This window comes from Bufo bufo, chromosome 4 (assembly GCF_905171765.1).
Source record: "Bufo bufo chromosome 4, aBufBuf1.1, whole genome shotgun sequence".
In the NCBI taxonomy this organism is placed as follows: domain Eukaryota; kingdom Metazoa; phylum Chordata; class Amphibia; order Anura; family Bufonidae; genus Bufo; species Bufo bufo.
The window spans coordinates 546,831,664-546,852,466 of NC_053392.1; the positions used below are offsets into that span (position 1 = coordinate 546,831,664).

The 20,803-nt window shown below is 40.4% G+C and overlaps 1 protein-coding gene across 3 annotated transcripts in view; it reads right to left on the bottom strand.

The window, feature by feature from the left end:
• Nucleotides 1–20,803, bottom strand: part of APLF (aprataxin and PNKP like factor) — a 254,569-nt gene that overhangs the window by 49,125 nt on the left and 184,641 nt on the right. For all 3 annotated transcript variants that reach the window (XM_040430044.1, XM_040430043.1, XM_040430045.1), the window contains one exon: nt 10,995–11,120. In XM_040430044.1, coding sequence (XP_040285978.1) covers nt 10,995–11,120 — 126 coding nt within the window. The remainder of the gene's footprint in view (nt 1–10,994; nt 11,121–20,803) is intronic.

Here is a 20,803-nt window from a genome sequence, read left to right on the forward strand (position 1 = left end):
AGAAATTGAACTTGATCTATCATTCAGTCTACTGAAGGGGAATCCTTCAATTATTATTTATTTTCTATATCTTCATCTACAGTCCCAGTTGAGTTTCCGTTTCATTTTTTTGCTCCTCGGTTAATACACCCTCAGAAAAATAAAGCTCATCATATTAACTATAATGATATCACATCTGTAACTGGAAAAATCTAAATCAAAAGTGGCATGTTTGTACAGTGGGATGCGAAAGTTTGGGCAACCTTGTTAATCGTCATGATTTTCCTGTATAAATCGTTGGTTGTTACGATAAAAAATGTCAGTTAAATATATCATATAGGAGACACACACAGTGATACTTGAGAAGTGAAATGAAGTTTATTGGATTTACAGAAAGTGTGCCATAATTGTTTAAACAAAATTAGGCAGGTGCATAAATTTGGGCACCACAAAAAAGAAATTAAATCAATATTTAGTAGATCCTCCTTTGGCAGAAATTACAGCCTCTAAACGCTTCCTGTAGGTTCCAATGAGAGTCTGGATTCTGATTGAAGGTATTTTGGACCATTCCTCTTTACAAAACATCTTTAGTTCATTCAGGTTTGATGGCTTCCGAACATGGACAGCTCTCTTTAAGTCACACCACAGATTTTCAATTATATTCAGGTCTGGGGACTGAGATGGCCATTCCAGAACGTTGTACTTGTTCCTCTGCATAAATGCCTTAGTGGATTTTGAGCAGTGTTTAGGGTCGTTGTCTTGTTGAAAGATCTAGCCCCGACACAGCTTCAGCTTTGTCACTGATTCCTGGACATTGGTCTCCAGAATCTGCTGATACTGAGTGGAATCCATGCGTCCCTCAACTTTGACAAGATTCCCAGTCCCTGCACTGGCCACACAGCCCCACAGCATGATGGAACCACCACCATATTTTACTGTAGGTAGCAGGTGTTTTTCTTGGAATGCTGTGTTCTTTTTCCTTTATGCATAACGCCCCTTGTTATGGCCAAATAACTCAATTTTAGTTTCATCAGTCCACAGCACCTTATTCCAAAATGAAGCTGGCTTGTCCAAATGTGCTTTAGCCCACCTCAAGCGGCACTTTTTGTGCTGTGGGCGGAGAAAAGGCTTCCTCTGCATCACTCTCGCATAGACTCATCTCCTTGTGTAAAGTGCGCCGAATGGTTGAACGATGCACAGTGACTCCATCTGCAGCAAGATGATGTTGTAGGTCTTTGGTGCTGGCCTGTGGGTTGACTCTGACTGTTCTCACCATTCGTCGCTTCTGTCTATTTGAGATTTTTCTTGGTCTGCCACTTCGAACCTTAACTTGAACTGAGCCTGTGGTCTTCCATTTCCTCAATATGTTCCTAACTGTGGAAACAGACAGCTAAAATCTCTGAGACAGCTTTCTGTATCCTTCCCCTAAACCATGATGGTGAACAATCTTTGTCTTCAGGTCATTTGAGAGTTGTTTTGAGACCCCCATGTTGCTACTCTTCAGAGAAAATTAAAAGAGGAGGGAAACTTACAATTGACCCCCTTAAATAATCTTTCTCATATTTGGATTCACCTGTGTATGTAGGTCAGGGGTCACTGAGCTTACCAAGCCAATTTGAGTTCCAATAATTAGTTCTAAAGGTTTTGGAATCAATAAAATGACAACAGTGCCCAAATTTATGAACCTGCCTAATTTTGTTTAAACAATTATAGCACACTTTCTGTAAATCCAATAAACTTCATTTCACTTCTCAAATATCACTGTGTGTGTCTCCTATATGATATATTTAACTGACATTTTTTATCGTAACAACCAACGATTTATACAGGAAAATCATGACGATTAACAAGGTTGCCCAAACTTTCGCATCCCACTGTATATTTGTAAAGATTGATGTACAAGCAAGCTTTCATAATCAACACTGTTAATGAAAATGTTATATATATATATATATATATATATATATATATATATATATATATATATATATATATATTATAGTTAATATAATAAGCTTTATGTTGTATGTTGGAACCATTGTAGCTGGAGTCCATAACTCTATGAAAAACTAGTAATTAGTTCCAAAGCCCCAAAATGTCATCCTAAAATAAGAAAAGAGGAAGATTTAAGAAAAATAAACAGATAACTAAGATAACGCTAGTCCTTACATGTAGCAGTTAGGAATAGCTGCTAGGAGATGTAGACCCCTTTCTATAATGAGGACAGGCTTTTTCTGGGTCCCATATAGCACACAGTGTACCAGAAAAATAAAATGGAGCTGCCCTCACCTGACATCCAAAGGAGAAACTCATCTTGGCACAGACAGAAGGCAGTACAGAACATGAGGGACCACTGAATATACAGCTGCATCTCAATAAATTAGAATATTTATTAGAAAAGATTATTAAATTCAGTAATTCAAAAAGTAAAACTCATATTATATAGATTCATTACACACAGTGTGATCAATTTTAAGCGTTTATTTCTTTTAACGTTGAGGATTATGGCTTACAGCTAATGAAAATCAAAAATCGCAGTATCTCCGAAAATTACAGTATTTCTCAGACTATTACACGCACTTTTTTGGTCCCCCAAAAATGGGTGAAAAGTGGCAGTGCATCTTTTAGTCCGAATGCTAATAACTTCTTCCATTATGGAATTGGTCATTAACTTGTGGGAGGCATGGGGAGGTGAGGGCAGCGCTGTGCTGGCTGTACTTACGTTCCCTGGTCTTCTTCTGGGTCCTGTTGTGGTTTCAAAACCGAGAATAGCAGCAGGACGTAGTGCACGTAGGTGCTGTGCGCATCAGGTCACAGTACACAGTGCGAGCCGGAAGAAGCAATGGAACAGTGTTTCCTGGATCTGCGGCGCCATCCAGAGTAAGCGAGGTAAGTGTATTTATTTATTGTAAAGTCTGATCTGAGGTCTGATGGGGCTGGGGGTTGTGATCTGAGGCCGAGTGGGGCTGGGGGTTGTGATCTGAGGCCGAGTTGGGCTGGGGGGTTGTGATCTGAGGCAGAGTTGGGCTGGGGGTTGTGATCTGAGGCCGAGTTGGGCTGGGGGTTGTGATCTGAGGCCGAGTTGGGCTGGGGGTTGTGATCTAAGGTCGAGTTGGGCTGGGGGTTGTGATCTGAGGCAGAGTGGGGCTGGGGGTTGTGATCTGAGGCCGAGTGGGGCTGGGGGTTGTGATCTGAGGCCGAGTGGGGCTGGGGGTTGTGATCTGAGGCCGAGTGGGGGTTGTGATCTGAGGCTGAGTGGGGCTGGGGGTTGTGATCTGAGGCTGAGTGGGGCTGGGGGTTGTGATCTGAGGCTGAGTGGGGCCTGATTGTGGGTTAGATCTAAGGCTCATGGGCGCTGGGGGGTACGATCTGAGGCTGATCTGAGGCTAAAGGAGGCTGTAGGGGCTGATCTGGGGCCGGGGGGTCTGGTCTGTGGCTGATGGAGGCTGGAAGGTCTGATTGGAGGCTGATGGAGATTAGGGAGTCAGATCTGAAGCTGATGGAGCTTGGGAGTCTGATTCTGGGGTATGATCTGAGGTCTGATGAGAGTTTGACCTGAGGTATGATGAAGAATGGGGATCTGATTTGGGGGTCTGCTCTGAGGTCTGTTGGAAAATATTTTTCTTATTTTCCTCCTCCACATCCTAGGTGTGTCTTATAGTCCAGTGCATTTTATAGTCCACAAAATTCGATAGAATATTGTGAAAAAGTTCAATATTGTAGACACAGTGTGACACACTGCAATCAGCTAATCAACAGAAAACACAAGCAAAAATGTCTTAAGCCTTTAAAAATGGTCCCTCAGTTGGGTTCAGTAGGCTACACAATCATGGAGAAGACAGCTAACTTGACAGTTGTCCAGAAGACAGTTGTTGATACCCCCACAAGGTGAGTAAGCCATAAAAGGTCATCGCTAAAGAAGCTGGCTGTTCAGAGTGTTGTATCCAAGCATATTCATGGAAAATTGAGTTGAAGGAAAAAGTGTGGTAGAAATGGTGCAAAACCCACAGGGATAACTGCAGCCTTGAAAGGATTGTCAAGAAAAGGCCAATGAAGAATTTGGGGGAGATTCACAATAAGTGGACTGTGGCTGGAGTCATGGCTTCAAGAACCACCACACACAGACGCATTGCAGGAAATGGACTAGAACTGTGTCAAGCCACTCATGACTCAGAGACGTCAGAAGTGTCTTACCTGGGCTAAGGAGAAAAAGGACTGGACTGTTGCTCAGTTGTCTAAAGTCCTGTTTTCAGATGGAAGTAAATTTTGCATTTCATTTGGAAATCAAGGTCCCAGAGTTTGGAGGAAGAGTGGAGAGGCACATAATCCAACTTGCTTTAGGTTCAGTCTGAGTTTTCCACATTCAGTGATGGTTCCGGGGGCCATGTCATCTTGGTTTTGGTCCACTATGTTATATCAAGCCCAAAATTGGCACAGCTGTCTACCAGATAATTTTAGTGCACTTCATGATTCCCTCTCCTCACAAGCTTTATGGAGATGCTGATTTAATTTCCCAGGAGAACTAGGCACCTGCCCACACTGCCAAAAGTATCAATACCTGGTTTAACCATGATATCACTGTACTTGAGTGGCCAGCAAACTCGCCTGACCTAAACCTCACAGAGAATCTATGGGATATTGTCAAGAGGAAGATGAGAGACACCAAACCCAACAATGCAGATGAGCTGAAGGACACTATGAAAGCAACCTGGGCTTCCCTAACATCTCAGCAGTGCTACAGACTGATTGCCTTCATGCATGTTTGATACAGTAATGCATGCAGAAGGAGCCCAGACCAAGTGAGTGCATAAACTGTACATACTTTTCAGTAGCCCAACATTTCTGTATTGAAGATAATTTTTTAAATAGGTCTTATATAACATTTAATTTTAGGAGATACTAACTTTTGGGTTTTCATCAGCTGTTAGCTGTTATCGTCAACATAAAAAAAAAACCTGTGTAATAAATCTATATGTGTTTCACTTTTTGAATTTAATTACTGAAATAAATCAACTATTTTATGATATTCTAATTTATAGAGATGCATGATTTTCACACAATACTAAGTGATGGCATACTAAGTGGCATACTATCGCTTACTTATTGGCGAAGGTTTGCTTTCAGGACCCCCACTGATCCTCAGAATAAAAAGGTCACAGTGCGGAGTTAGTGTAGATAGATTTTTCTGCACAGCCTCCTGACTACACAATGTACACAATGTACAAGGAACTACAACACATTCCCATTGACTGGAAAAGGAATCAGCAGAAAAAGCTCAGTTGCCTTCATTCTCATTAGAGGACTCCAAGATTCCCCCCCCCCCCCCCCCCCTCAGATAATGTTATACCAGATCCTAAATATATGCCATAACATCATTCTATGGACACCCTTTTAAATGTGCATAAAATATTGAAAACACTTGTTATTCTACTGGTTTCTCATTATAAGCAGGTAATGTATTGTGTGAGCTCAGATGAGAGGTACACAGTTACATACGTTGTCTGATTAACATTGGGGATTTGATCTTAGGTCTGATTAACCATGGAGGTCTGAGCTGGGGTCTGAGCTGGGGTCTAATTAACATGGGTGGGGGAAGCCTGACCAGGGCTCTGATTAACACTGATCTAAAGTCTGATAAAAAAAAAATATATTTTTCTGATTTTTCTCCTCAAAAACCTAGGTCCATTTTACGGACAGGTGTGTCGTATAGGGTGAAAAATAAAGTACTTACTAATCTTTTTATGTAGATGTTAACCATGTAATGCTTTGGAGACTATGTATGAGATTCAGAAATATGTTTTTAATGTAAAAGGAGCTCAACTTAGCCAAGACAGCATTTTGGTGAAGAAGAACATATAACACTGTCTATTTTAGGCTTGTCTGTGTTCTCCCTTGTCTCTCCTTATAAACTTCTGAGGGTTGGGTGGAAGGATCACATATGCCGCTGTGGCTAATGACTACCAGCAGTAGTGATGTGTTCCTCAAGCAGGATGTGACCCAGAGACATGATGCTTGAGGGACACATCACGACTGTGGCCAGTCATTGACTCCAGCCACACAAATGACCACTGGACACTGGAAGTTTACAGTGGTCATTTGTGTGGCTGGAGTCAATGACTGGCTGGGGTGAAGCAATGGAAGTGGTGGACTAAAGGAGTTGGACAGGAAAGACAGGAAGCAGGTAAGTATGCTTTCCTCCACAGACCTGATGCGGTGGGAGTAAGCCATAAAGGCTCAGAAAGCTGGACAACCCTGTAAAGCTAAATTCAAAGATCAAACGCAAATGAGTCCAAAAAGTCACAAAAACCTCAATTTGTGACTTTTTGAAGCCAGAATTCTGGAATGAAGGGATGATAAATCAAGGCCTGTATTTTTTCTGGAGAATTAAACACAAAGCAGTATAGGCAATCTGGCACATAGTCCTGACCGGAGCAGGTGAGAAAAAGGAACACAGTCCGTAAAATCTCAAAAAATAAATAAAAATACAGGATATATTATATCTGACAACAAAAATGTCAGCCAAAGCACTTGCCTATCTACTTTCCCAGCTGCAACTTTCACTGCTGCTCAAAATAGATGTTAGAAATGCAGATTCTAGCTCCACACGATGCCCTGTAAAAACTTCACTTTTATTGGATCCAACATTAAAATATTCTGTTATTAATTTATCAATCTAGATTTTGTACGAATTGTAAATAAACGGTCAAGCTTTGTGCCAACGGTGAATTGTTATCTTTTCGGAAATATTCTTGAAATAAACAAGTTTGCCTGAGATTCAACGATAAAAAGACAATTTAAGTTGATACAAGGTAATAAAAAATTTCTTGTGATTTAACTTTTAATTCGAGGATCAATCCCCAAATCTAAATCTTTGAATTTTCAGGAACAAAGTAGTATGTTGCAATGTGTATTAATCATATAGATGATAGATATCTTTGTATAAAATGTCTAAACATTTCTATCCCATTAAGGCTTATTGCACACGACCGTGTGTTTTGCGGTCCGTTTTTCACGGATCCGTTGTTCCGTTTTTTGTTTTCGTTGTGTTTCCGTTTTTGTTCCGTTTTTCCGTATGGCATATACAGTAATTACATAGATAAAATTAGGCTGGGCATAACATTTTCAATAGATGGTTCAGCAAAAAACGGAACGGAAACGGAAGACATACGGATGCATTTCCGTATGTGTTCCGTTTTTTTTGCGGACCCATTGACTTGAATGGAGCCATGGACCGTGATTTGCAGGCAATAATAGGACATGTTCTATGTTAAAACGGAAAAACGGAAACGGAATGCATACGGAGTACATTTCGTTTTTTTTTGCGGAACCATTGAAATGAATGGTTCCATATACGGACCGTATACGGAACGCAAAAAACGGCCAGTAAACAGGGGAAAAAAACGGCCGTGTGCATGAGGCCTAACTCTTAAAGGGAACCTATCACCGGGATTTGGGGTACAGAGCTGAGGACATGGGTTGCTAGATGGCCGCTAGCACATCTGCAATAGCTATGGGGACTGGATATTGCGGATGTGCTAGCTGCCATCTAGCAACCCATGTCCTCAGCTCTATACACAAAATCCCGGTGACAGGTTCCCTTTAAGCGGCGATATTGGACAAAGAGTAGAAAAATAATTAATGGAGTTAAATTGAAACATTAAATTGACGTAGGTACCTAATAATTTGTCCAAAGAGGAGAGGAAGGCACTACATGAATGAAGCCAGTATACTTGATAATAAGAAATGCAGATAAGGGTGGGAGTGTGGTGGTATTACATCCAGGTACAAACTTAGCGGGTCATTTATAAAAAAAAATTACGCCAATTTTTTTTCATATTTATGTCACAGATTTTGTCGCAAAAGAGTTTTGTGGCAAAATATGTGACTTTTTCCAGCTCACGCCACTTTTGCAATGTGGCAAAAAAAAGGGGGGCAGGGCATGGAAGTTGGCGCTACTCATTCATCATTTTCCTTGCCAGTTTTTGTCATAGAAAATAATCTTAATCTACGCTAGCAAGGGAGCTGGCATGGATTATAGCATGTTGCACGGCTGGGGGAAGCAAACGGCAAAGTTAAGTAGAGGCCGCGCCTCAACCTAACTTTGGCGCATCCACCGGCAGCGCACAGGGATTAAGACTGGAGGCTCAATCGCTGCTTTTAATAAATGTCCCCCTTATATTTTACATGACATATAGATTGCATTGTGATCCCGCTGTATTTTTTTCAAGGGCACTAAAAAAAGTTGTCATTGGAGGGTGTTGCATTGAGTGTTTTGGATTAAAAACAACAGTTCATTTATATGTAAACCTCCTATATAAAGCAAAAACAAACCCGCGGATAATGACCATGTAAATCTTTATTGAACAAATATGCTAACATACATAATATCATAAAACCCATTAAAGGAATGCAGAGGAGTGTGGATAAAAAAGCCTCCAAACCAGTACATGTGACAATGGCTCTAAAAAAGGGCACTAATAAAAGTTGTCATTGGAGGGTGTTGCATTGAGTGTTTTGGATTAAAAAACACAGATCATTTATATGTGTAAATCACGTTACAACCAAATTCCACTCTCTGCCCAAGGCCCAGAAAGGTGTTTCTTCTCTCCTACTAAGGCCTATAGTGGTGCGTATTTGGGGCTCTGGGGAGCATGAGTGGACCACCTTTTGCAACCCTTGGTGCAAAGGATTCCAAGCTATATTCCTCACACTTCCTATGTACTTAACCTTATGGTGGGGATACAGGTGGGCAGCGTGTGACGTTGCAGCCTTTAATCCTCTACTCCTCCCCAATCAGTGAATATGTACAGTAAATATTGTCCCCCTTTCGAAAGAACTTACTTATATAGCAGTTGACTTTCTATTGTCTCGTAATTTTTTTTCTTATTTACATTTTTTTTTTTCAGTTACAAACGAAGAGCATCAAAGGGTGCTACCATTCTCCTCCTCATTTCCAAATATATGCATGGTGCAGTAGGACAAAACTTATTTCATGGATGAATCTAACACGTATCTTCCGTCCATTGTTTGGTACAGAAGATATAACATTGACTGTTTCATGACTTGGAATTCCTCAAATTTGGAGTTGTTTCATGAGTGCGTTTTTTGAATAAGAACGGGACTGCGATCCATGTATCACTCAACCAATACAGTTATTAGATAAAAAGTAAAATTCATAAATTACTTCGTATATTGTAGTATTCCAAACTATGGAGACACTAAAACATCATTTTTTTTGTTTAAAAAATGCTATTATTGTGTTATACTTAAATAAATAAGAAAAAGTATACATATTCGGTATTGCCACATCCGTAACAATGTGCTCTATAAAAATGTCACATGACTTAACCCCTAAGGTGAATGCTGTAAGAATAAATAAATAAAAACTGTTCTAAAACAACCAATTTTTGGGTCACCTTTCCCCATAAAGTGTAATAATGAATGATCAAATAATCATATGTACCCAAAAATGGTACCAATAAAAACATCAACTCATTCTGCAAAAAACAAGCCCCTGCACAAGACGATCGGCAGAAAAATAAATAAAAAATAAGGCGTTCAGAAAATGGAGACACAAAAACAATTTTTATTTTCAAAAATGCTTAATGATGTAAAACTGAAACAAAGAAAGTAGATCTATTTGATATCATTGCGTCCGGCTCTATAACAACTGGCTCTATAAACATAGCACATGATCTACCCTGTCAGATGAATGTTGTAAAAAATAAAAACACTGCCAAAAAAGCCATTTTTGGGTTACCTCGCCTCACAAAAAACATAATATAGAGCAATTAAAAATCATATGTACCCCAAAATAGTACCAATAAGACTGGCACCTTATCCCCTAGTTTCCAAAATGGGGTCACTTTTGGGAGTTCCTACTGTAAGGGTGCAACAGGGGGGCTTTAAATGGGACATGGCATCTAAAAACCAGTCAAACAAAATCTGCCTTCCAAAAACCATACAGCGCTCCTTTTCTATTGTGCTGTGTGCCCGTACAGCAGTTTACAACCACATGTGGGGTGCTTCTGTAAATCGCAGAATCAGGGTAATAAATATTGAGTTTTGTTTGGCTGTTAGCCCTCAATGTGTTAAAGAAAAAAATGGATTAAAATGGAAAATCTTTGAAAAATTAGATGTGGTCACGGGGGTATCAATGACCCTTGGTCATGAAAGTGTTAATAATAAAACCATATGCTATAACCTCCCTCTAGTGGTGGATGCAGGAACTCTGCATGTTCATCCTTTAAATCCATATTTATGCAGGGGATTTGGAGTTTTGCATCTTAAAAAATACTATAAACCTCTGATCCCTTAACTACTACCGCTAGATTGTTACAGACCACAAAATACGGATAATGACTGCAGTAAGGAGATTGTTCAATGGAGCAGTGGACGAGCTTGAGGTCTACCACCGCATTCAATGTCTTTGACGGAAACAGCAGTATGTGGATGTCTCTGTCAGTCCCGTCGACATTGAATGGACTGGCACTGCACGTGCTTGACCATCGTGCCATTTGTGGACCATTCTAGAGATGGTTGGGGTCCCAGACGTGGGGGACCCTGCATTCAGACATCTATCACCTATCCTGTGCTTAGCTAATAAATTTGGGGTAAAACCCTTTAATGTTGTCAGTTGGATACTTTTTGACATGTTATTCCTGATATCTAGTTTATAATTTTTCGTTTCCTTAGACAAACTAGCCGCAAGAAGTGTAAAGTCATTACTGTCTGAATAACTATTAGAGGTGCCTCACACATGTTACTAAGGAAAATGTCAATCTAAACACAGAAATTTACTCAGATGTCTTTATGTTTAAATAACAAGAATTTTTGGACTTGCACATAGAAGAACACGCTATCATTATAACTGTCCCCTGCCTGGTCTATGGAAGGTGTTGTAGATGTTCGGACTACACAATGGGGTCTTTCACCACTTGCTGATTAGTGCTGAGCGGGTAATAAGGTGCCTTTCCATGACATAATAGCAAACTTCTCAAGTGTTTTCTTCTCACCTGTAACAATCTGTTCCGTAAGGACACTCCGGCCTGTCATCATTGTCATCTTGACTCCCATTCTCCACGTCGTGGTAATCACTGTCTCCCGGGTGACTGAATTCCTGGAAGTGAGTTGGGTTTTTTCTGTATAGAAAAAGCATATATTTTAATTATGCGCAGCTGTGATGTGGACAGTAATTCATGAGTTAGAACAGGAGAAGAACAAGATCAACGATATTGAATGTTTTTTGCACACTTCGGTAGCCGTGTACTTTAGAGGCATACATCAAGAGAATTATACACCCATACGGTGGTATATGTCACCCATGTAAGAAAAAAAAAAAGTATACCACATGGTATAGGTTTTTTGCACTGGATCCAGTGTGAAAGAGTGCAGTAGAATGTGCTATGGAGTCCTGTGGATACCGTTCATGTACGCGCAAAGATCTTTCCCATTGCATATGCCAAACGGTACTGCAAAACAGTCAATGCCATGTGAAATACACCTTTATAGGGAACATGTTACGTTAAAGAGGACCTTTCATCTGTTTTACTTATAGGAGCTAAATACCTGTACTGATGGTGCCATCATTTTTATTTTATTTTTTTAAACATTGGCACCTTCCTGAAGTTCTTGCGCTCAGTACGTAAATACTGGGCATCGGAAAAGGGAGGAGGAGACGCCATGGTTTCTCAATGGGCGTCTCCTTTTTCCTGGCTGTGCCGCGATCACATCGGAGAGCGTCACAGCTAGGGAGGTTTTTCCTCCCTGGCTGTGACACTCTCCGCTGTGAATGGATCGCGCTACAGCCAGGGAGAAGGAGACGCCCATTAAGAAACCCTGGCGTCTCCTCCTCCCTGTTCCGATGCTTAGTATTTACATACTGAGCGCGAGAACTTGAGGTGGACGCAGCGGGACATAGGAGCGATGTTTAAAAAAACCCAAAAAACTGGGTGGCAGAATCAGCTGGGGGTACCCCGCAAGTAAAGGGCATTTAGCTCCTATAAGTAAAACAGATTAAAGGTCCACTTTAAAGGGGTTTTCCATGACTTTTTAACTGTTGACCAATCCTAACACTATATATCACTCTGCTCAGCTCCTCCTGCTCCATAACATGCTGCCTGCAGACACGACACATATACATTGTGACAGGTTGTTTTTAAACTCGAAGGTCAATAAAGGACAGCATTTCAAATTGCTGGAGGAAGAGGAGCAAGTCAGGACTGAAATCTACTCCATCGAGGCGGTGGAGTAGATTTCTGGTGTAAGGTGCACCAGTTTTATGGAGCACACGTTGTTAAAGGAGTCAGACCATGAAACTCCTGCCTGTGGTCAACCTACTCTCAACCCAACCCACTTTTTGGAACAGTGCTGGGAAAGAAAAAAAAAAAAACGCTAATTTTGTTGTAAGCAACACTACTTCCTTTCTCTGCCAGAAAACTGTGGTACAGCTACAATAAATGACCCCCAGTTATGGAAGGAATTTATTATACTTTACATTACACTGATACAGGGTGGATAAAAATCAATGATTTAAAAAAAAAATATATATATATGATTTTATATATCGGATTTTTTTTTTGAAAATGCTTTTTGAGGAAAATATATTACCATCCAAAGGTTATTCCATCATGAAATAAAGATTAGTTTTTTAATTATGTAGAATAAGGCTGTACGTAGACTCACATATTGTTGAATGGATTAGGCAGTGGCTGAGGGACAGACAACAGAGGGTTGTAGTCAATGGAGTATATTCAGACCAAGGTCTTGTTACCAGTGGGGTACCTCAGGGATCTGTTCTGGGACCCATATTGTTTAATATATATTGCAGAAGGCCTCGATGGTAAGGTGTGTCTTTTTTCTGATGACACAAAGATTTGTAACAGGGTTGATGTTCCTGGAGGGATACACCAAATGGAAAAGGATTTAGGAAAACTAGAGGAATGGTCAAAAATCTAAAAGATAATGCACCTGGGGCGTAAAAACCCAAGAGCAGTATATAAAATCAGTGATACAGTCCTAACCTCGGTATCTGAGGAAAGGGATTTAGGGGTCATTATTTCAGAAGACTTAAAGGTAGGCAGACAATGTCATAGAGCAGCAGGAAATGCTAGCAGAATGCTTGGGTGTATAGGGAGAGGCATTACCAGTAGAAAGAGGGAGGTGCTCATGCCGCTCTACAGAGCACTAGTGAGACCTCATTTGGAGTATTGTGCTCAGTACTGGAGACTAGATCTCCAGAAGGATATTGATACTTTGGAGAGAGTTCAGAGAAGAGCTACTAAACTGGTACATGGATTGCAGGATAAAACTTACCAGGAAAGATTAAAGGACCTTAACATGTATAGCTTGGAAGAAAGAAGAGACAGAGGGGATATGATAGAAACTTTTAAATACATAAAGGGAATCAACAAGGTAAAAGAGGAGAGAATCTTTAAAAGAAGAAAAACTGCTACAAGAGGACACAGTTTTAAATTAGAGGGGCAAAGGTTTCAAAGTAATATCAGGAAGTATTACTTTACTGAGAGAGTAGTGGATGCATGGAATAGCCTTCCTGCAGAAGTGGTAGCTGCAAATACAGTGAAGGAGTTTAAGCATGCATGGGATAGGCATAAGGCCATCCTTCATATAAGATAGGGCCAGGGGCTATCCATAGTACTCAGTATATTGGGCAGACTAGATGGGCCAAATGGTTCTTATCTGCCGACACATTCTATGTTTCTAGATGTGTAATTTTTTTGGTAAATAAATTCCATTAATCCATTCACAATGTCATGCTCTTCCAGAGGTTTTTGTAAGATTATTGGGCAGTTTCTCTGCCTACAAGATATTATCACAGATGCTTGGTTTACTTTTGCAGTTCTCAAAACTGAATTTGACTCAGCAGAGATCACATGCCTCTTCTTCACAGCAAAAATGTTATAACATGAACAGAGTTGAGAAAAATACCCTAATCCTAACTTCTACAAACCTATGAATGCAGAATCAACCTAATTAAACTAATATGAAAAGTTGTTTAAATCTTCATCTACTTGCATATTATAAGGCTACGTTCACATCACCGTTCTGGACGGAAAAGGCACATAACCGACGCCAAACTGAGTCAAACGGAGCCCTTAGGACCCCATAGATTATAATGGGGTCCGTTATGTTTCCGCTCAGAAGATGATTTTTAAGCGGAGACAAAAGTCCTGCATGCATGCTATTTTTAAAGAATTCTGGGACAGAAGCCCCGAACTCAGATGTGAACGTAACCTAATTCATACTACTACGGTATATATACCCAGTAATGTGTGAAGTAAATTAAAAAAACATAAAAAAAAAAAATATTCATATTTTATTTTTAAGTAGATAAGTGTACGAATACAACAGATATATTAGATTATATTGTGCATGACATGTGTAATTTTAATAGCAATAAGAAGAAAGAAAGTACGATATATTCAGTGTATTTAATGTGCACACATAAATCAGTATATGTATAAACGATATTATGCATAAATTATTTATTTTATAAGAGTTGTTAATGTATACATAACACAGTAATAATAGTTGCCAGTATCAAAATCTAATTCGTAAAAGGCAATATTAAGAGCCATATTCTAACTGAATAAGCATCCCTTTATATAGAGGAAATAATTATATACTGTATAATTCTACTCCAGCTTGTGGCTGCTGTAGATGTCAGTCATCATTTATGTAAGTTTCTGGCATAAATGATGATAAATGTGTGCGTGTTTGATGGGCGCCCACAAATCTGCCCTCACCACACCACTTTTTGGAAACTGCAGAGGGCGGCGTAAAAATACCAGTTGCGATTTAATCAAGTCACATTGGCATTTAATAAGTCACAGGACCAGGTTTTGCAGCTTTTTAGCGCCAAATCCATGGCATAGGGGAATAAATTTCCCCCAAATTACCCATTCAGAAGCCTGGAAAAGTCACCCATGATGGGCCCCCGCCTTCGTGAGCCCCATCACAAAGAGTCACATAACGCACTTTCCTGCAGCCCTAACTCTTATTTCACAACCAATTGGCATTTTTGTGGGTATCTTTATGGGTCCGGGTTCTCCACAAGTAGTTCAGCTCCATCAATCTAATAATGAAATAATCTAAACTGAAAGAATCCACCACGGCAACAGACTCCACTAAGCAATGAGCACATCAATGTAAACTGTGGAGAAAGAACACGTCTCTGTTTGATGCAAAGGGCATGAACGCATGGAGAAAATGGAGAGAGAAAATCAATAATAAAGGGAAGATCGAAACACAAGGTCAGATGAAAGACCACAGACTGAGAGTGAAAAGAAGGATGAGAAGAATTCTAAAAGCTTCACTCACAAGGCACAAACTGATCACTTGGTAGAAAAGTCAAGGGACATCATAGGTATGGTCACATACTGTAAATTAAATTGCCCTGATTATATCAGTAAGGGCTCATGCACGTGACTGTATTTTGTCCACATCCTATCCGCATTTTTTGCAGGTCGGATGTGGACCCAGTCACTTTAATTTAGCTCATACTTTAAAAAGTAAAAAAAAAAAGCTTTTTGTTCTGACTCAAAAATAATAAGAAAGACAAGTGGGACTTCGATTAGCAGATCCATCTAAGATTACTAAACAGAGAAAAACACATAGGGGGTCATTTACTAACTGGTATACGCCCATTTTCTGGCTTATATATCTGTCACAGATTTTGGTGCAAAAGTTATCTGCGCTGCAATCTGTGACTTTTCCCCCAGTTCCAAAAAAGGGAGCGTGGCGTGGGAAGGTGTAGAAAATGTTTTGGGAGTAGAAAATGTTCTAAACGCCGAAGTTGTGTAGAGGCCAGAGCCTGACGTCCAGCTCTCCACAGATCAGCTGTTTTAGGCAGGCTGCAGCACCAGAAAGTGTACAGTGTATGGAGCTGGAGGCAGGCTGCAGTATGCCGACACTGGAAACTGCACAGTGTATGTCCGCTCGGTACACTTTATAGTTTCCTGTACGTTTCGGCTGCATGGAACAGCTGATCAGTGGGGGTGCCAGGTGAAAAGGATGATCTACCGAGGCTAGGTTATCAATATCTGCAACCTGGAAAGAGCCCCTGGAGGAATGCCAGTAGGAGCCTTGTGAAATATACAAAATAAAGGTTCTTGGTCCGACTAGTTGAGAGAACACCACATGACTGTGTTAACTGTTCCTTTGCAGATCCGACTAAAAATTTCTGTGACATTTTTATATTGTTATTATACTTTATATTACTTTTGTTTAATTTTTATCAATCTTTTGCATCCTTCTGCATCTATTCCGTGACAGAGGATATCTAGGGATTAAAAGTTCCTAAGTGGAGTCACCATGATGTCACTTTGTTTGCTCTCCAATAGGCCTACTTGTCTGATGTCAATAGCCTCCATTATCATAGTACTTTGGCACTGATAGGGTATATGACTCACACGCCCCTTTACCTCTGCTCCCATTCTCCACAACCCTTTGCTCTCCTCCCACAATACATTGCTATATTCAGGGTCCGTAAGGGATATCGGGCCGAGCGCATGCGCAAGAACTTAAACTCACTTTCTCTACTTAATTAAACCTTCTGATAGGGGGGGGGGGGGGGGGGGGGGGGAAGAACGTGGTACTAATGGATAAAAGTGACTACATAGCCATGGTCATGACGTTCCTTCAAGATGAAAGTACATACAAACCTTTAAGTGAGAATCCAACTGATAAGTTTGTCCAAGAATTGAAAACCATACTCAAAAATGCAATCGATAATGATATGATTACAAAAGAGGAATTCAAAGTCCTCTTTAATCCTAGACCCACTATAGCAACTTTTAATGCTATACCGGAGGTCCATAAGAAAAGAGAACCGATCCCAGGAAGACCAATTGTCTCGGGTAATGAAAATCTTTGAGAGGGAATAAGTGAATACGTGGACCAGATTATTTCCCCATTTGTAAAGTCCCTTCCTTCCTACCTTAAAGATACTAAGGACACTGTCGTCAGGCTCCAGGGGATCCAAGTTAATGAGAATACACTAATAGCGAGCCTCGATGTAGAGGCATTGTATACCAGTATACAACACGAACTGGGAATATCTGCTGTGAAATATTTCCTTAACACAAAAGGTATTCAATATCACCAGCACAACTCATTTGTTCTCTCACTTCTAAGGTTTTGGTTAATGCACAATTATTTTTTGTTTAATGGAAAATATTATTTACAGACACAAGGGACAGCCATGGGGACCATTTCTGGACCAAGTTTCACAAATTTATTTTTAGGGTGGTGGGAAGATAGAATTGTGTTTACTGAAAGAAATCACAAATACACTAATCACATTTTATTTTGGGGACGTTATATAGATGATATTTGAATTTTTTGGGATAACACTGATACACTTTTCTTTGAATTTATTGAACTCCTAAATGATATCTATCTTTCACAGCAGAAAAATATATGTTTATTGGATCTAAAGATAACCATGGAGCTTGACGGCAGTGTCCAAACATCTGTATACAGAAAACCTACATCTACAAAACATTTCCTTCATTGACAAAGCCTTCATCCTTTTCCACTCAAAAGAGGTATACCGGTAGGACATCACCTGAGGGCAAAACGCAATTGCTCTACCACTGAAGCATTTGAATAAGAGAGCAGTCTCTTGTATAAGAGATTTTTAGATAGAGGATATCCAAAGAAGACTCTACAGTCGTGGCCAAAAGTTTTGAGAATTACATAAATATTGGAAATTGGAAAAGTTGCTGCTTAAGTTTTTATAATAGCAATTTGCATATACTCCAGAATATTATGAAGTGATCAGATGAATTGCATAGTCCTTCTTTGCCATGAAAATTAACTTAATCCCAAAAAAACCTTTCCACTGCATTTCATTGCTGTCATTAAAGGACCTGCTGAGATCATTTCAGTAATCGTCTTGTTAACTCAGGTGAGAATGTTGACGAGCACAAGGCTGGAGATCATTATGTCAGGCTGATTGGGTTAAAATGGCAGACTTGACATGTTAAAAGGAGGGTGATGCTTGAAATCATTGTTCTTCCATTGTTAACCATGTTGACCTGCAAAGAAACGCGTGCAGCCATCATTGCGTTGCATAAAAATGGCTTCACAGGCAAGGATATTGTGGCTACTAAGATTGCACCTCAATCAACAATTTATAGGATCATCAAGAACTTCAAGGAAAGAGGTTCAATTCTTGTTAAGAAGGCTTCAGGGCGTCCAAGAAAGTCCAGCAAGCGCCAGCATTGTCTCCTAAAGAGGATTCAGCTGCGGGATCCGAGTGCCACCAGTGCAGAGCTTGCTCAGGAATGGCAGCAGGCAGGTGTGAGCGCATCTGCGCGCACAGTGAGGCGAAGACTTTTGGAAGATGGCCTGTTGTCAAGAAGGGCAGCAAAGAAGCCACTTCTCTCCAAAAAAAACACCAGGGACAGATTGATCTTCTGCAGAAAGTTTGGTGAATGGACTGCTGAGGACTGGGGCAAAGTCATATTCTCAGATGAAGCCTCTTTTCGATTGTTTGGGTCATCTGGAAAAAGGCTTGTCCGGAGAAGAAAAGGTGAGCGCTATCATCAGTCCTGTGTCATGCCAACAGTAAAGCATCCTGAGACCATTCATGTGTGGGGTTGCTTCTCATCCAAGGGAGTGGGCTCACTCACAATTTTGCCCAAAAACACAGCCATAAATAAAGAATGGTACCAAAACACCCTCCAACAGCAACTTCTTCCAACAATCCAACAACAGTTTGGTGAAGAACAATGCATTTTCCAGCACGATGGAGCACCGTGTCATAAGGCAAAAGTGATAACTAAGTGGCTCGGGGACCAAAACGTTGACATTTTGGGTCCATGGCCTGGAAACTCCCCAGATCTTAATCCCATTGAGAACTTGTGGTCAATCCTAAAGAGGCGGGTGGACAAACAAAAACCCACTAATTCTGACAAACTCCAAGAAGTGATTATGAAAGAATGGGTTGCTATCAGTCAGGAATTGGCCCAGAAGTTGATTGAGAGCATGCCCAGTCGAATTGCAGAGGTCCTGAAAAAGAAGGGCCAACACTGCAAATACTGACTCTTTGCATAAATGTCATGTAATTTTCGATAAAAGCCTTTGAAACGTATGAAGTGCGTGTAATTATATTTCACTACATCACAGAAACAACTGAAACAAAGATCTAAAAGCAGTTTAGCAGCGAACTTTGTGAAAACTAATATTTGTGTCATTCTCAAAACTTTTGGCCACCACTGTAGATACACAGCAGGGAAAGCGAGTTTAAGTTCTTGCGCATCAGCACAGCCCAATATCCCTTACGAACCCTAAATATAGCGATGCATTGCGTGAGGAGAGCGAAGGTGTGTGGAACATGAAAGCAGAGGTGAAGGGGCGTGCGAGTCATATACCCTATTAATGCCAAACTACTATGATAATGAAGGCTATTGACATCAGACAAGTAGACCTATTGGAGAGCTAACAGAGTGACGTCATGCCTGAAGGACATAAAGCGGGTTGTCTTGACCGGCCCCGCGTTATACACTGCCCGGCTCACCTGAGGACGCCGGTTTTCCGGCGAAACATGTCGGGGGCAGCGTTTAGCAAGTTTTAGTGGTAACAGTGGAAACACAGGTAGGAAATAGTTAGGACGTCCTTATAAGTATTGTAGTAAATATATGCGTGCAACACACCAGCCCAGTCACTAACAGAATAATCTATTGTCACTGCTGAGAAGTCAAGCAGTCGACATATTTAACCCCTGCAACTGCACCGCTACCATTGTGTGTTCCACTGTAGTGTTTTAAACATTACCAATAATTTCTATGAGTGTGTTAGTAAATTAACTACAATAAAGGTTATGTTTTATATTTAATAGTAAGTGAAAAATAGGGCAATCTTTAGTCTGTCATGACTATATGAAAATAAAGTTATTAAGTAATATGCCCATGACCTACTAAGTGGGTCACTAAGCAAGTATCCAACCATTCTCAAGGTGAGCACTCCAACCATCCAAACCCTTTCATACTTGGCTCTACATACATACAGCTCTTTTTGTACATCTGACCTTCTAACGTAATTTGAAATAGTTTCAACATATTTTTTTATGGTCTAACTGATGAGCTTTAGTTTAGTGATGTCTATGGCTTCTGACCATAGTGTGCTCTGGCACTCACCTTTCAATTATGAGATGCAATAATACACTGTTAAAGGAGTTATCGAACTATTTTAACTGATGACCTATCTTCTGGTTTGATTGCTAGGAGTCTGACACCAGGATCTCCGCTGATCAGCTGTTTGAAAGGGCTATTCAATGTACAGCACTATGCTTGGTGAGCTCTGAGAAGGCCGTGATACTCACCAGAGTGCAAGGCTGAAGCAGAGATGCCAGGTGTCTGACCCTCCCCCCATCGATCAGATACTGATGAGGATTAGCCACCAATATTGAACTCCAGGGAAACCCAAAATGACCCCAAAGAGCAGAAGTAAAGGTGCTGGCAAATCGAATGTCAAGTTGGAAAGTGCTTCCTTTATCGTATGTACAGTATACAGTGTTTGCTACTATCCACGGTTTCAGCCATCCTAGGGAGGTCTTGCAACCTATCCTAAGAGGAGATGGGGGTATTACTGCCTACAGTAGTACTATTACTGAAAGTGTTAAAAGTAGAGAGATTTTTACATATTGTAACTGAGCACTATGACGTTAAAGGTTAATAGGTTAATAAGCATAAAGGCAATATTTCCCAGCACAGAACGAATTCTCAGACTCTGATGTTAATAGGGTTGCATAGAAATAGTTAGCCTAATGACCATGAAAATGGTCGTACAGCATCCCTGG